Consider the following 15737-nt stretch of genomic DNA (forward strand, 5'->3'; position numbering starts at 1 on the left):
GAGGGGAAGGGAACAGAGGGAGAAGAACGATAACAAGCAAATAATGTCACCATGGCACCTTGTGTTTACAGCACTGCTTGCAACTGCCCGTGTTGCTGGAAAGAAAAGCACCATGCCAGCCTGCAGCTCCTGGGCCACCACATACTGGCAAGTTTAGTAACTAACAGCACGTAGGTATTCACTGCTTCTATGGGCAGAGCAGCAATAAGGCCAGGATTTCCAGCCTCTTACCCTCCATTGCTCACAATAAATAAATGAGAAAGAAAGAAAGAAAAGCCACATTTAATTGCACCACAAAACAAACAGGAAGCCAGAGCAGTTTTAGGAGAGTTGAAACTATTTGCTCCATGTGGTTAACACTACCAAACAGGCGGGCAACCGCGTTTTTTGCATCAGCTATGCAGTCGGTCTGCAAATATGGCAGGTAACTTGCTCTTATTTAAAAGTCAAAAGAAGCTTTCTTGGCCACAAGATGCAAAATAAGCTCACGGCCACAAGAAGCGTATGGCAGTGATCCCCGCTGGCTGCAGGAGGCGAGCAGCAACCTCACCAATAAGAGCAGAGTGAAGCCCATGGTCACACACTGAGGATCGCTGCTGCTTTTTGCTCCTCACCTGGAGCTCACTGCTGCACTGCTGCAGGCTCCTCATCCTTCAGGGGGTTACTTGGAACCCTGGGCTCTCCTGAAGCTAGCAGTGTGCAAGCTGAGTAGAAGGGAGCAGAGCTGAGGGCTTCAGTAATTATAATGAACTTCATAATCACTGTAATACTGGCTCAAGCAGGACCAAAGAGGAAGAACAGACCTTCCTCGCTTTGAAAATCAGTGCCAGAGCTCTCAGGAAAGCACTGACTAATCCAAACCAACTGCAGATCCAACAGTCAACTTTGCTGGTGAAATTCAGATGCGAATCCACCATTTGAACGTCATGCTCTATATGATTCATACAGCAATCCCTGCTGCAGTACAACATTGGAGGTAATGTGCACAGCCTGCTCATCAGCATTACGGAGCAAACATCCACCCCAGGAAAGCAGGCTCCCAAATAGCACTGGGAGCACAGCAGCACCAGCTCTGACAAACTGCCATTTGATGGCAATACAGCACAGCTAACAACATCTGCTTTTCAGTATTAATGCATTCAGAATACGCACACTCATTTGTACTGCTTAACCAGGTTCTGGGTGGAACAGTACCCAAGTTTTTCCTCCTTTGTCCTTGACAGGTGAAAACTCTGAGATGCAGAAATGAATTGCCCAAAAGTTACATAGGAAGATAGTGGGGAAAAAAATGCGATTAGATCCCTAGTGTCCTTACCAAAGGGTTTGTTCTATTAGGGAAATGGAAATCTACTTGTAATTTTTTATTTCCCCCCCCCCAAGGAGAGGAGAAGAAAAGCAGATGCAGTGATTACTGAAGCCGTTTGGTACAGAGTAATTCAGGCAGGCTGGGATGTGATGTGCACTGGGACCCCGATAGGTGGGAATTCAGAGAGATGATGATGGGAAAGGAGAGCACATGGGAGATCCCCTGAGGAAGAGCAGCGATTAGGAAACAGATTCACCACAAGGACCATGGGGTGGTAACCCCTCACGTTGGTTTCCAGAGAGAACAAACCAGCAAAAGGCTGTGTTGAATAAAACAGGGGAGAAATTCACCAGCACACCTTCTTAAAATGAAGACAAAAACCACCACCACCTCCCTCAAGGTGATTAGCACACGTCTCAGGTTCCACATTCCCAAGCTCAAGTCCCACTGAAATGGCACATCCTCAGCTAGGCACAAGGCAGAGAACACAACAAGGGGTCACAAGCACATTTGCCATCCTTAACCAAGTGGGCTGAAAGCTGAAAGGCTCGCTGAACACCCGGCTCCTTGCATCATGAACCCCACATCCTGACCCATGCATCCTAAACCAACCCTGAAACAGCTGCTGGTTTTCTCCCAGTCCTCACCTTCACTCAAGGAACCCTCCCAGCACAGAGAAATCTCTTTCGAGAAAAACACAGCAGTTATTTCATTGCCTGGGCTCTGGGTCAGCTGACCACACGGTGGTTTTAATATGAATTGTTTTTCTTTCAAAAACAAGGCCATAGTTTGCTTGTTGTTATTGACACGAGAGTTATTTTGGAGCAGAAAACCACAACAAAGCTCGGCAAGTTTTTCCTCTTCATTTGATGGACATCAAACAAATAACCCATGGACATCTTCCCATGAGCCGTACAGAAGCTGAAGGTGAATTACTAGGGGTAGGATTCAAGGAATTGAGCAGCTCATTTGTTCAATCAGTGTTAAAGCCTGGGTCTGCCTGAGTGATGGGAAGGAAATGGCAACATACTCAGCTCACTACTGCAGCCCTCAGCAGGTGTGTGCCGGCATCCTTGCCCAGGTGACAGCAATGTTTGGTTTGTGTGACTATGCATTTCAATGAAGGGCATCACGGACTTGAGAACAAAGCTCTCTTCCTTCTATGAGGAGGACATAACTGACCTAAACCTGAGTTTAGTTGCAGCAAGCAGCTAAGCTTCCTATCTTGATCATCAGAAACAGTCCAGGACTTCTAAAGGAGAAAAATACCTGGAGGCATTCTCCTGAGGAGCTTATCAAAGTGAACCAGGGGACCACGCTTTATACCTCCTTGGTTGTAACTCTGAGATTCTCATGAAGAAACAACTTCAATGTGTGCTGAAACATTGCATGGAGGAAAAAGTAAGTTCATGTCATTAGTGGCGGTGCAAGAAGCACAACATCCCAGAGAACACAAGGGAAGGTATTAGTCAAATGCTCGACTGGGGGAGATGCTGCTGACCCAGTTCTGTGAGATGCTGGGGACACGGTTTGGGTCACTGACTGCAGAGACACGTGAAAATGGTTTGGGGAAAAAAAAATACGACATAACACAAAAGCAAATCAACACCACCAAAGAAATCACCCCCAAAATTACACACTGCTTCAAAACCCCAAGACCTGCTGCTTTCAATGCAGGACCTGGCATCAGGCACCCACATCTTACCAGCACTGGTGCTGTGGTCTTCAGTAAGTAGTTTCACCTGTTTCTCAGTATGCAGAATGCAGATAACATAACTTCTGCCTTTCACGAGGCATTTTACAAAGTGCTGTTGTTGTACAAGTCATCTGAGGTCTTCAACTGGTGGTGCTACACAGAGGTTCAAAGCATCTGTGTCAACACAAGATATTTATTTCTTTACCGCTCTGAGATGTGTGTGTGCAGATGCAATCCTATTTCTCCCCTGCACAAGGAATGCCTCTCTGTATTTCTGCTGCTGAAAATACAGAACCAAAACAAGTCCAACAGAAATGCAACACGTCTCTTTTCTCACTATCGGTTCTTCACGAGGGACAAACAACTTTCCTCTTTTTGTTTTGCAACTCATTTTCTTTGGAGCATTTCTTTTAGCAGAAAATAAGCCATCTATAAAACCACAGATTTCCATTATGAGCTGTAACTGCTCAACTAAACCACACTGTTTCATCTTGAGATTACTGCTGGGGGATTCTGGATCCTTTGCTGTCAGAAGAAAGGCAGCACCCACACTCCCTGCACACAGAAGCCTAGTTTAAGTTCACATGAGTGTGGGCTGTCCAAAAAAAATAATGCAAAATTGGACCTCAGTTTTCAACTGAGAACATTAAAAATAAGCCCTTCAACTTCCCAGTTTTGGGATCTTTGGGGGTCTTTAAGAACTGTTTCCAGTCAGACCGGATCTCACAGGCCCTGTGTGGGCGGCTGTCTGCACACTGAAGACAGATGCAGGTGCCTGCACCCAATACTTTGCACAAGCTAATGGGTTTGCTATGTTTGGGTGGTTTTTGTTTGTTTTATTTGATGTGTGGGGCATATATTCAAAATTAAGGAGCACTCAGAACCCAAATCCGCTCTTTCTCCACAATAAACAGAGTATCTGTATCACGTTACAAAACGAGGCAGATGCCAGTGACAAACGCTGCAAGAATTTTAACAGCCACCTGAAAAATCACTTAAGTCAGAACTGAGTGGCAAAGGCCGTTGCATGAGTCACCGTCAGCAGCAAGGAGAGAAGGAACATCCAGGGAGCATTTGATTCTCTCTTTTTCCTCCCAAAGCAGCAGCTTGGCTTGGGCTGAAAGAAAATTCTTCTTGCTTTTAATATCCGTATATTTCTTACCGTAAGCAGAGTAAAATTTCCATTAGCGAAAAGGGGAATTTCCACCTGAGTGTCATTTCCATGGCTGGAGGTAAAGCTACAACTTTCACCCTGGGAAAAGCACTGAAGGAAAAATAATCTCTTTTGGTAGCAGGAAGGTGCAACATTTTTCTGTCCTCCAATTCTGGTCCAAAAATAGAGAATGTTTGTTTTTATTAAGTCTCACAAATACTTGCAAAGAAGAGAAGATGTGTTTCACAGAAGCCAACATTCCAGCCAGCCTAAACGGAACTGAGAAACCATACTGGACAGCTATTAACTACATTAAGCACTTACACTCTATGCTACAAGGGTGAGTGGCTCTCCAAGTAAAACAAAGTGTTTCACTGTTTATTCTGATGGGGATTTGAGGCAGGCTGGGGTCCCCTTGCATCAGCAGGCTGCACTTCTGCAGCTCAGTTTGCTGCCTCAGAGGACTCTTGCATATCCCACCCTGCCCTTTTCCACAACACAGCCATGCTTCAGCCTTGGTTTCACTCTCAGGAAAGAGAAGGAACAGTGATGCTGAGCACTGGATCAGTTAAGAGATTAGCATTTGTGATGTACAAATTATAACATCTGATACCCTGCCGGACTGTTTTGTCTGATACTCACAGATCTTCTATCCAGTGATGCACAGACTGATACTATGAGCTTGGGCCAGTGAAAAACAAACCAACAGTCATGGTAATGTTTTCGTAGTGTTAAAACTGAACTGTATACTTTTCTGCCTGGGTCCCTCAGCTCCATCAGGTTGGCAGCTCCCCCCATTCACCCCTACCCAGATCCACAAGACAACAGTCAGCAGCACATTGCTGTGCTGGGTGGAAAGGTGCTGCCTGAGAGCATGCATGTGGCACTCTGCATGCACAAAGAGATGAACAGCATGCAAAACAGCACAGCAAGACACACAAAGTGAGCTTTAGATAAGCACTGCATCTGCATTATTGACAAAAAACCCGACTCACTCCCACTCTCATACCACATCCTTTTGGGTTGCCTGGAATTTTTTTATCATCAGTAGTTGCAGAGTTTGCTGCTTTTCTCTGGGACTTAATTGATTACAATAAAAGGAAACAAAAGAGGCAGATTCTCCCATGAAAATTGTGTGCCATTGGGTTTTTCTTCTTTCTGAGCATAGGTTGTGCATGGCCTCATCCCAAGTGCTGCCAAAACACCTCACACCCTGGGAACTCAACTTCCTTCAACACCCAAAACACCATTTCCTTCATGTTTCAGGATCATCCTGCAAAGATATCAAGGTCTAATTTCAGGTAAGTTAAGAAATTAATTGAAAATTAAGAAGAGAAGAAAGTCCCACATTTCACTGGTACTTCAGTTGAATCTAGCAAGTCATCTACTCCTAAAAAGGCAACAAAACCTTCCATCCTGGTCAGTGACATTGATTATCATTTCATTTATTCAACCAATTGAATGATGGTTGTTTCCACAAGCAGATAGCCTTAATTCCTCACTAAGGACGGTTTGCAGTCTACCTTTGTATTTATACTTCGTGTAGTTCTGAGAAGCAAAGTACCTAAGCAACTTCTCCATTTTCACAGATGAAATGCAACGTACCACAAATCACCCCTAGCCTATACACCTTCACATACCCAACCACTCCATTCCTTGGTTGCAAACTTGTAACGATATCAGGCTGAATTTGATACGATTTTCACTTTCACAGGGTCCTCGACAGCCAGCTCCTGCGTTAGCATGACAAGGACACAGCAACCCACACCCCCTACACCCATCTTTTTTCAACATGAAAGATAAAATGTTGGTCTTATCTAGGCTGCCTGGAAGTTCCTCTTCTAACCCATCTCTGCGCTACCACCAAGACCATCAGTCCAGATTTGCCCTGACACCAAGAGGAACAGATCATCCAACAGAAGCTGCTGAGCAGCACCTGCAGTCCATGGTGCCAATGGGGCTCTGCGAGGTGATAAAGCTGCATTGAATTTCCTATTTTATTTCCTGGTTACTTGCGACAGGAAAAAACTCAACCTCTCACTTCCTTCCTCCTGCCCACTTGCTGGGTGATGTTTTGAGCAGCTGCGATAAATTGGCTACAGTCAGGAGCCAGATTTTCAATTTGCTATTTGTTCTAAAGGCCACAGGTAGAAAGACAGACAAATCCTCCCCAATAAAAATATGGTAAGAGGACAGTGACAGGAACGTACAGTTAGCAGAGTTCCCAAGCAGCAAGAGGCACGATGCTTGGCTGCCTAGAAGGAGATGGATGGGTCCAAGATCACTGGCAACTGAGGCAAGCAATTTGCTAGAGTACTACACTAGAGGATGTAACTTGTTTCCAGTGCCCTGACAATGAAACCCTATTTCTAGGAAGCAGAGGTTTGAAAGAATTAGCAGGAACAGAGCACCAGAAAAGAGAACTATTCCATTTATATTGGTGTCAGCAGAGATTAGCTTCACTCCACCATCTCAGACTGTTGTATTCTCAGCCAAAGAGCAGCTCTCACATGGAACAGCAGGGAGTTCTGTTTGCTTTGCTCCGAAGAGCCAGAGATGCCAGAACTTGAGGTGTTTCTCTGGGAAGCATTGGCTTCCATGCTGTCCAACAAGCTCTATAGTGCTGAGCTGCCTGTAGTACAAAGACTGTCTCCTGCAGTTCAGATACTTGTGACTTGCAATACTGCAAACTGCACCAGCACTTGACGAGCTATGCAGGCTGCAGAAGAGGGTGTGGAAAGTAACCACAACAGAAGGCATGGTTGGCCCTGTGCTATCTACTTGCCAGAAGTGTGGCTCACCAGCCAGATGCCCAGCAGGTCACCAAGCCCCAATGAACCCCTGACTTTCCCATTTCCCACCTGCCCCTGCCATAACCACACAGCACCCACCACTCACTGGCCAGGTTCCTTTGGGATGCTCCAGGAAGCCAAGGTGATCACTCAGTTCTCTAAAGAAAAGCTTGCATGGAAAATGGGACTTTAAAGACATTTCCTCCCCAGCCCCAAAAGCCCCCAACAAAAACATACCTGCTACTACACACGTGATTCCTTTTGTGGCAAAAGCAAAATAAATTCACAAGGCCTGTGGCACTAAAAATACCTCCTCAGACTTCTCCTTTCACAGAAGCATTTCTCTTTCTGGGCCATTTCCCAGCCTGTCGTATCAGCTCTCACACTGGAGCTGTCCTAACACTGAGCTACATGTGGGTTTTTACTGCTGTGCTATTACAGCCTCTCACCAGAGCACCCACTTGCAGACCACTCCATGCTAGCAGTGTCAAGAGAAGACACAGAGGATGAGTTGCCCAGCTTACACTCCCTGCTCACTGCCTTGGGATCAGTCTGTAAGAAAATCAAAACCAGTCACATTGATTCTCACGTCACAGAAAAAAAAATAGAGGAAAGGGGCAAAAAGGGGGGAAAAAAAGGCACAGCAGAACTGACTCTGAACATGTTTTTCTTTGCTGTGAATAAGGAGTCAGCAGCTCTGATTGCATGTGTCCAAATTCCCCCAAAGTTTCCCTGAAACTTTCCATTACAGAGAGGCAACGGAGCTCTAGTAAAGACAGACATTACTTTTCTGCTGATACTTGTTTATTTACTTGGGTGAAGATACATCTGTTAGATCTTATCATGGGTGACTGAATCACCCTCTGCTGCATATGTGCAGTTGATTCTCCCTGAAGGAAGGGTGCACATCAGTAGTTCTCCAGACTACAAGGGCTCAGAAGTCACCTGGCTGTAACGGGGCTTCACCCTACAATGCCCTTCTACCCTTTCTGGTTGGTCACCCCAAGTCAATAGCAGTGATCTGCTGGGAGAATTGGGGATAGCCAACTGATGAGCTGTTTCCTTTACAGCTTTAGTTCTTATGCTACCTGCAAGCATTGCACACGTTTACAAAATAATAATAATAATCTGCTTAGGTAAGGTAGAAAAGAGATTGTAGAGAGGCAGGTAGGAGGCCAATCAGATGCAGCTTTCCAGGACAGGAGAGCATCTGCTAAATCCTAGACAGAAATGCCTGGAAGACAAGCAGCAAGAAACAAATTGAGGAACACAGTGAGTCTAGGAATTGATCTGGAAGATGTGAATGAGCATCACCACGAAATCAGCACTGACAAAGTTACATTCAGCACACAGTAGAATCGCTGCTAAACCTTATTAGCTGCATCCTTGTGTCACCGTAGACAGCCCTGCCCACAAAGCAGAGACCACAGCATTACAGTGCAAAAATCATTCATATGTTGCTGGTGTCTCTGGGGGAGCTTTAAAAAAGAGAAGGTAATTAAATCCTAATGGAAGCTTGCTCCTGTCAGTTGGTAACCAGGACCAAGCAGCAGTCTGTCCAGTTCATTTACAGTTCTGGTGGCAAACCAGTTACCAAAAAAAAATAGGCAACCCCTCTGCTGCTTAGCAAACACTTGCACGAGCTGTTCCTGCCTCTCCTGATACCACTGGTCAGACCAGGTACCACCAGTAATGTCAGCTGAGAACAAGCCATGAAAGTGGCTTTACCTGCAAGAGTCTGATGACAGCAAAGAGAGGACAACTCAAAGGCAATGACCCCTCTGTCCTTGCCCTGTTCTAATCCACATGCAAAGCTCACACATTAATTTTCTACATCTCTCCCCAGTGGCTGATTAAAGGGGCATCTTATCCAATTCTCCTTCCTTCTTTATCTCCAGCCCAGTGCTCTCTTTCCATGCTTTGGCAGCTGCTTCTCTCCTCCTCCCTGCCCATTTGCCTGCTGTTGTCTCCCTAATTATTTTTTACAAGGCTCAATAATTGATGCAATCTTTCCCATTTTTCATCTTCTTCCTGCAGCACTGTCGGGCAAATGAGGAACTCCACGAGCAGCTGCGCTCTGCTGGCTGCCCATCTGCCTCTTGCAGAGAGGAGCCATTGCCAGAACCAGCCTTTGAGACTCAGTCCTCTATTTACCTTTCTCTGGACCCTACAGTCAAGAAGAGGTGCTTTTCAAATCACTTAGCAACATGTTAGCAAACCAATCGATGAGTATAAGTAATGTCTGGGAAACACTCATGTCACACATTGGACCGGACCAATTATCTGCAGCCATCAAGCTCCACTCCTCAAAATTCTTTTGAAGCAAAAGAATTTACCTTTTGACTCACTGCAAAACAAAGCAGCAACACTGACTTCATAAGAAAATCAGTCTCTCGTTCTGCACCAGTCATACTGACCTTAAGCACGGGCCTCCTTGTGCCTTTCTGTGAAGCACATGGGGCTGAGCAAGAACTCAGCTCAGATACCAAAGCGAACATGGTATCAGTAGACCTATATGGTAGAACAGCTCCTTCAACCTGCAGGTTATTCATCTAATGGAGGCGAGTTTTGGATTTAACCAAAGGGAGCAGAGTGTTACAGATGATAGATCTGGGAGAAATGGGAATAAATGTTTTCAAACAACGTTGGTAACAAAATTCTGTTTGGGTTCATTCAAACGAGACACCCCATAATGCAGCTCCTTCATCCGAGTGATGTCCTAGAGATATCCTTCTTCACATTTTGCCTTCGGTGGTGATTCATTTTATACAAATGCTGCAAGAATCAGAAGTGATGATTCGTTTTTCAGCTCTATCCTGACATGGGCTACATCTGACTTACTATGGCTGCATGCCTAAGCTTGGGGCAAATTCTCACTTCATCCATTCAAGAGCAACTCAGGAAGACAACTGCCAAATGGAAAGTGAATGGGTAGTTCTGTTACAATCTCACAGCATCAAGCAGCAGGTGCATACCACAGCATCACCTCTCAGAGCCACTTCTCTGGTGCACAACAGCAGGACCTCACCCAGAGAAACACAAACACGTGCTATGCCTTTTCCAGAGCCAGCACCAATCCATATCAAGCATTGCCAGAGGCTCCTTCCAGCCTTCTAACCTCCATCCCCGTCCTCCCTCGCAGCTTGTTGTTTCAAAGAGCAGTGGTGTGAAAAAACAGGAAGCCATGCAGAGAAAAGAAAGAATACAGATAGAGGCATGAAACTGCAACAGCAACAGCTCCCCCGGCACGCACCCCACCTCCTCTTCCCTTCCCACCCCCTTACCACAGGCCACGTTTTTGGTGAGAAACACTGTACTTTTGCTCTTGACGGGAAACTGGTTACGGAGTTGCATGGCCAGAGAGCCACTGCAGGAGGGGAAATCCAGCAGCATGAAGGAAGTGTTTCTCACTTGACTCTGCAGGTCTGGGGGGAAGGAGACGGGAGCGTGGCTGATATCAAGAAAGGCAGAATAAACCCACAGGTTTAGACCACTAGTAAGACTGCTACACTTGGCTGTTAGCACAAGTCCTGGCACCTGCTGTCTGCTTCTGCATGGCAGGAAAGGCAGGACTGCATGTAATCTGTTACTGCAGAGGAGCAGTGGGTCAGTTTGTTAGCGGTTCTGTGCATTCACAGCTCTCCCAGTCCACCCTCTGTTGGCAGCTTCTGCCAAGAGGTTCCTCTTTTATTGGAGCCTTCATTGCTCACACCCTTATCGCTTCAGGCTGAGAGATTAAAAGGGTGGAGATGAGAAAACATCAGTTAGAGGCAAAAATACGGTAGCAGGGGAGAGAAATGCCAAGCAAAGCCCTGACAAACAAGCAAATGCTGTGACTTCCACATCATACAAGGTATTTTCAATGTTATCTCTGCACACAACGCCTTCTATTTTTATGTCAATCGATTTAGTGGATAAAAGGAAAAGAAGCAATAGCACAAGAATTCTGCTGCTGCAAAGATGAGAAAGTAAACAAATACAGCCAAGAACCATCTTGACCAGCATCTCTGAATACTAACGTTCAGAGCTTCAATAAATGCAGGTGGGATAAACATGTACAACCTGAGCCATAGCAGGTAACAGTTCACAATATGAAGCCATGAATCAACCCAACAGTCTCATACTGAATGGCAGCTCAGGGTCACACATGGGCCTTGGCATATTAAGATACTGGCACAGCATCTCTCCGCTCTGTACTTAGTTTGGATACTGACAATTAAGTCTCCTTCACCTACACTAATCTGGCACAGTGCACGGCTGAACTGCCCCTCTTTTCCACTGCTAGTGACATATAGAACTATTATTTCAATTGCTCAAAATCAGAAAGAGAAAGAAGCCAAGACAGATGTGAAAGATATAATGGAAAGGAATGTAACAGTCTGATACCCACTGGTGGGAAAGAGGAACATAGTCTTTTCATAGCCATTTTCAAAGACTCTGCATTGCTTGCACAGGGATATGCTACGCTGTGGTTTATTTATAAAACCAATAAGAATGTTGATTGAAGAAGAAACTTAAGAAAAATAAGCAGAGGTTGAGTTTTCTAAACGCAATCACAGACTCGAGAGAAAGGGGCTCACCAATAAGAGCCTTCACTGCGAGCGGGATGCAAAACAGGAGAGGCCCCAGGACTTCAAAGCTGCTAGAAAAGCCGTGCAAACCATGAACAATCTCTGATTTCAATGCAGTCAGTGCTGCAGTTTTCTATTCCAACCACAGAAGCGAGAGGGCTGCGCGTGAGTGCCTGAACAAGACCAAGGGAGATTCCCAGCACCTCATTTTGCTGGCATCAATTCTTCCTGTGCTCTTTGACTGTTTGTTCTGAATTTTCAAATCACTGATGAGAAGAGCAGCTCCTACAAAGAGTGATTCAGAGCAGGGACTTCATCTAAATGATCTGAATCATCCCTTGGAAGACACCATCCCCGCTTACAGTTGAAGGATCTCTGGAGAAGGGAGCCTGCTAGCACAGATGATTCACTCTGTGGCAATCACACCAACACATTCCTGCAAGAGATCTGTGTGCCAATAGAACTGTGCCTCTTGTATTCACAGTAACCTTGAGAAGAGACAGAGCCAGCGAAATAAGGAGTGTGAAAGGGGGAAAGCACAAAGCCCCTACCAGTGCAGTCTGCAATCCAAATAATGGGTCCACGGATATCTTTCCCATTCTGTGTCCCTGCAGATCTAATGAGGAATGCAGTACATTCTGCCTACACCTGTTTGAACACTTCCATCACTTCAAGAAAGATGAACCAAGCCTAAGATAACAGGGAATGCTGCTGGGGACAAATCACTGCCATTCCTATCTCTCTTTCACACTTCTCCCACACATCATCCCCATTTCATTTTCTAGAAAGAGAGGAGATGCAGCCATCAGCACTGAAGACCACTGCAGCCTCTCTAGCAGCAATCTCCAGCCTCGGTGTGCTGGTACAAACGCACCATCTAGTGGCAAACACAAATGGGAAAGCTGCGGAACCAATAAAACACAAACATAACTCTTAGCAATGTAAACAGGTTGCTAAAAGTCCAGTCCCTGTAAGAGCCCCAGACCCTACCAGCAGGTACGAGGGCAGAAGGCAGCAGATCACTCTGAACACACCATCCTGATGCAGAAAGCCATGTACTACAGCAGGTGCACGACTCCATCTCTCACACTGGATTTGTTTGGTGGGTGCACTCAGGAGATGGGACCCACAGCAGGGAAGGCAGAGAGCAGCCCCTAATAGGAAGGAAAAATCACCATCACTTACCCAATCCATGCGCTTCCAGGTAACCACCAAACCACACAGAGCTGCGCTCCAAGAGCAATCCAAAAGACAGAGGTAGATCTCCCTGCAGGGGAACAGAAAGCACAAGAAACCCAGGAGCTCCTCTACCCACATCCTTCATAGAAGCTTCTGGGTCTTGTTATTGTGGATGGGCTGCAGCTGCCAGGGCCTGAATGGAGCTGCTGACACCTGCCCTTGGCAGCAGGTGAGCTGGAGAAAACAGGCACAGCCCCTCCAGAAGTGCAATCAGCTCTTGTTCTTTCTGGTGTGTGCAGGCACCCCCCACAAGGCAGTCTGCTTAGGAGGTCCCTCTTGGCAGCCCCAGCTTCACAGCCCTTGTGCATAATTGCACAAGTGCCAAAAAGCCAGGAGCAGACAGAAGCCCTCAGGAGAACAGAGGGGAGCCCTGGCAAGGAGGGGGAAATGGGGTGCTCTTCTTTTCCCCCACTATGTAAACCAGTGATGTGAAGCCACGCTAAATGGCAAGGAAACACAACTCAGTTGGAAGAACAAGGTGAGAAGCACACGCACACAAACACCAACTTTCAGAAACCCTTCTTGTTTTCGTAGTTGTTGTGCACAGTGGAATTAATGACTGTCCAGAGGTCAGACTTTATACCCCAAACACAGCAGCGGTGGTTTCACAAACGTGCATTATTCATATATGACTTAAACCACAGCAGGTTTAGGTCACAGAAAACACTTCTCTGGAGCAAAACCCCAGAGGTCTTTGTTGTCCCTACATACAGACTTCAACGTGCAGCAGTTCTTCCACAGCTGTGTTCTGCTGTATTGGTTTTATAGCATGGGGACACTGGGGGTGACTGCAGGGGGACAGAGAGCAACATGGAGAATAACAGAACTGCAATGTCTTTAATGTGCATCCTGTAGGAACAGCCTCAAAGCTGTCATCTGGCCGAATCTTACAGCACTTCCATGTTTTATTGACATTGCATGGATAGAGTTTAAAGGCAGCGTCCAGAATTGTTTCTGAAGGGCAAGAAAATGCAAAATGCAAACAACAAATCCGGGTTTAAGCCCCAACTTCTCTAAGGATGAACAAAAACCATCAGCTCAAATGCTTTGTGAAGCTGAGAACTCCTACAAGGAGTGTCGAACAGTTCATAAACCATCATGTGTGACAAAGTGCTGCTCTGCACAAACTGGGTTTGAACTTTTCCTTAACAAACCGAAATAGAACCCTTACTGGAAGCATACTTTGTCCCTGAGCCTTATTTGGAAGGGGGGGGGAGCACAGAAAGCACTGAAATTAAAAAGGAAAAACCTCCTCAGCAAATTGAGCATCGCATAGAAGAAAAACGTTAAACATAAATGTGTGCAAGCGTCGTGAAGAAGCAGCAATATAAAATAAACCCTGTCTGTATAGAAAACCTCATATAGGCCTTCAACACAAAGCAATCAGATTCCTGGCATTACTTCAAAGATCTTTGTGGATTGGTTATGTTTTTTCTCTACCAAACTGAAAAACACATGCATCACTTATATATATATATACATATATATATATAAGCTTGAAATGAAAGCTCAAGAACGAGTTTAAGGACACTTGCAAAAATACTGTGCCTGTAGCAAAGCCAAATTTCACTTCCACAAGGACTGGCATCCCTTGACCTTCCGTATGCTTCCAGATACAAGAAGAGGACACACAGGTGAGCTTGCCAAGCTCTGCAGCCCCCTTAGAGTGGTCTTAAGGTTCAAACACCAATAAATCTGAACTGACAAATCACTGCAGAGATGAGGTTTCGCAGACAGCTCTGTGAAAGCAGCACATCTCAGCCACTGCGACGCAGCGGGAATCTGCTCAACCAACAAGAATCTTGCAGACCAATCTTCCTTCGCATGTTCCCTCCTCTACAAGTCGCATCCCAGGAAAACGGGCAGGACGGAACCTGGAAGCCTCAGGGCATCACCGGGGCCCTGTTGGCGGCCAAAGGGTGGCGGGAGCCCGGCTCGGGTGGACACTGGGCGGCCGCGGCGACGCTGAGAAGCGGCCAGTCTGGCTGCAGTGGGGGTGAAGCGGAGCTCCCGACGGGCAGCGCTGGGGATGGCATCGGGCTCCAGGCGGGCAGCGCTTGCGGGGACTCCGGGCAGCAGGGCAGGCTCCAGGCGGGCGGCGCTCGTTGGCAGCCCGAGAAACAGGACGGGCTCCAGGTGAGCAGCGCTTGTTGGGCCCCCGGGCAGCAGGGTGCGCTCCAGGTGGGCAACTCGGGGCAGCGGCAGCCGCGGGGCAGCGCGGGGAGGGCACCGCACGGGCAACCGGGGAGAGGCGGCGGCGGAGGGAGGTTCGAGCGGCGGCGGCGGCGGTGATCGCCCCCCGGGAACGCGTCCTGGAAGGCGGGATCCAGAGCCCATTCGCCGCCGCGGTGCGGAGCGCCCGAGCGGCGGGGCAGGCGGAGGAAGCAGGGGTTGAGGCTGAGGTTGTGGCGGATGCTGTTCTGCCAGCCCTTCGAGCCGCGGCGGTAATAGGGAAAGCGGCCCGCGACGTAGCTGTAGATTCCGCTAAGCGGCAGGCGCTGCTCGGGGCTGGCCCGGATGGCCATGGCGATGAGAGCCGCGTAGGTGTAAGGCGGCTTCTGCAGGGCCGGGCTGCCCGAGGGGAGCTGCGCCTCGTCCCCCATTGCCCCGCTGCGCTCCGGCTCTGCCCCGCTGCGCCCCGGGCCGCTCCCCCGAGCCCTCTTCCCTCCCTCCCCGCCCCATCCCCGGGGCGGTTGGGGTCGCGGGCGGGTCAGGACGGCGCATTCCCTCGGCAAACCCAAGCACGGCAGCGGGTGAAGGCGGCAGGTGCGGCGGGCAGCTCGGGGGCACGGGGTCACAGCGGGGGAACGCGGCTGTTCAGCTCCGGGGAGGTCGGAGCCCTCGAGCAGCAGCCGTGCAAGGCTGCCACCACCGAGCCGGCCTCCCAGTTCACCCAGTGTGTCCAAATGTGCCTGTATAGAACTTGCAGTGGGCTGGCAGCTCCCTGCCTCAGCCAGTGATTTGGTTAATGCGCCCTCCT

General features: G+C 47.7%; 1 protein-coding gene across 1 annotated transcript; it reads right to left on the reverse strand.

Moving 5' to 3' along the window:
* Positions 1-14197: 14197 nt before the first annotated feature.
* Positions 14198-15407, reverse strand: LOC140261257 (uncharacterized). The gene has a single exon (XM_072354489.1). It carries the CDS (start codon positions 15358-15360, stop codon positions 14641-14643), a length of 720 nt encoding a protein of 239 aa, XP_072210590.1. The 5' UTR covers positions 15361-15407; the 3' UTR covers positions 14198-14640.
* Between the last annotated feature and the right edge of the window lie 330 nt (positions 15408-15737).

Source organism: Excalfactoria chinensis, chromosome 20 (assembly GCF_039878825.1).
Source record: "Excalfactoria chinensis isolate bCotChi1 chromosome 20, bCotChi1.hap2, whole genome shotgun sequence".
Classification (NCBI taxonomy): domain Eukaryota; kingdom Metazoa; phylum Chordata; class Aves; order Galliformes; family Phasianidae; genus Excalfactoria; species Excalfactoria chinensis.

Excerpts from the sequence above, each read along its gene's own strand:
- LOC140261257 (XM_072354489.1), bottom strand. The coding sequence starts at position 15,360 with ATGGGGGACGAGGCGCAGCTCCCCTCGGGCAGCCCGGCCCTGCAGAAG.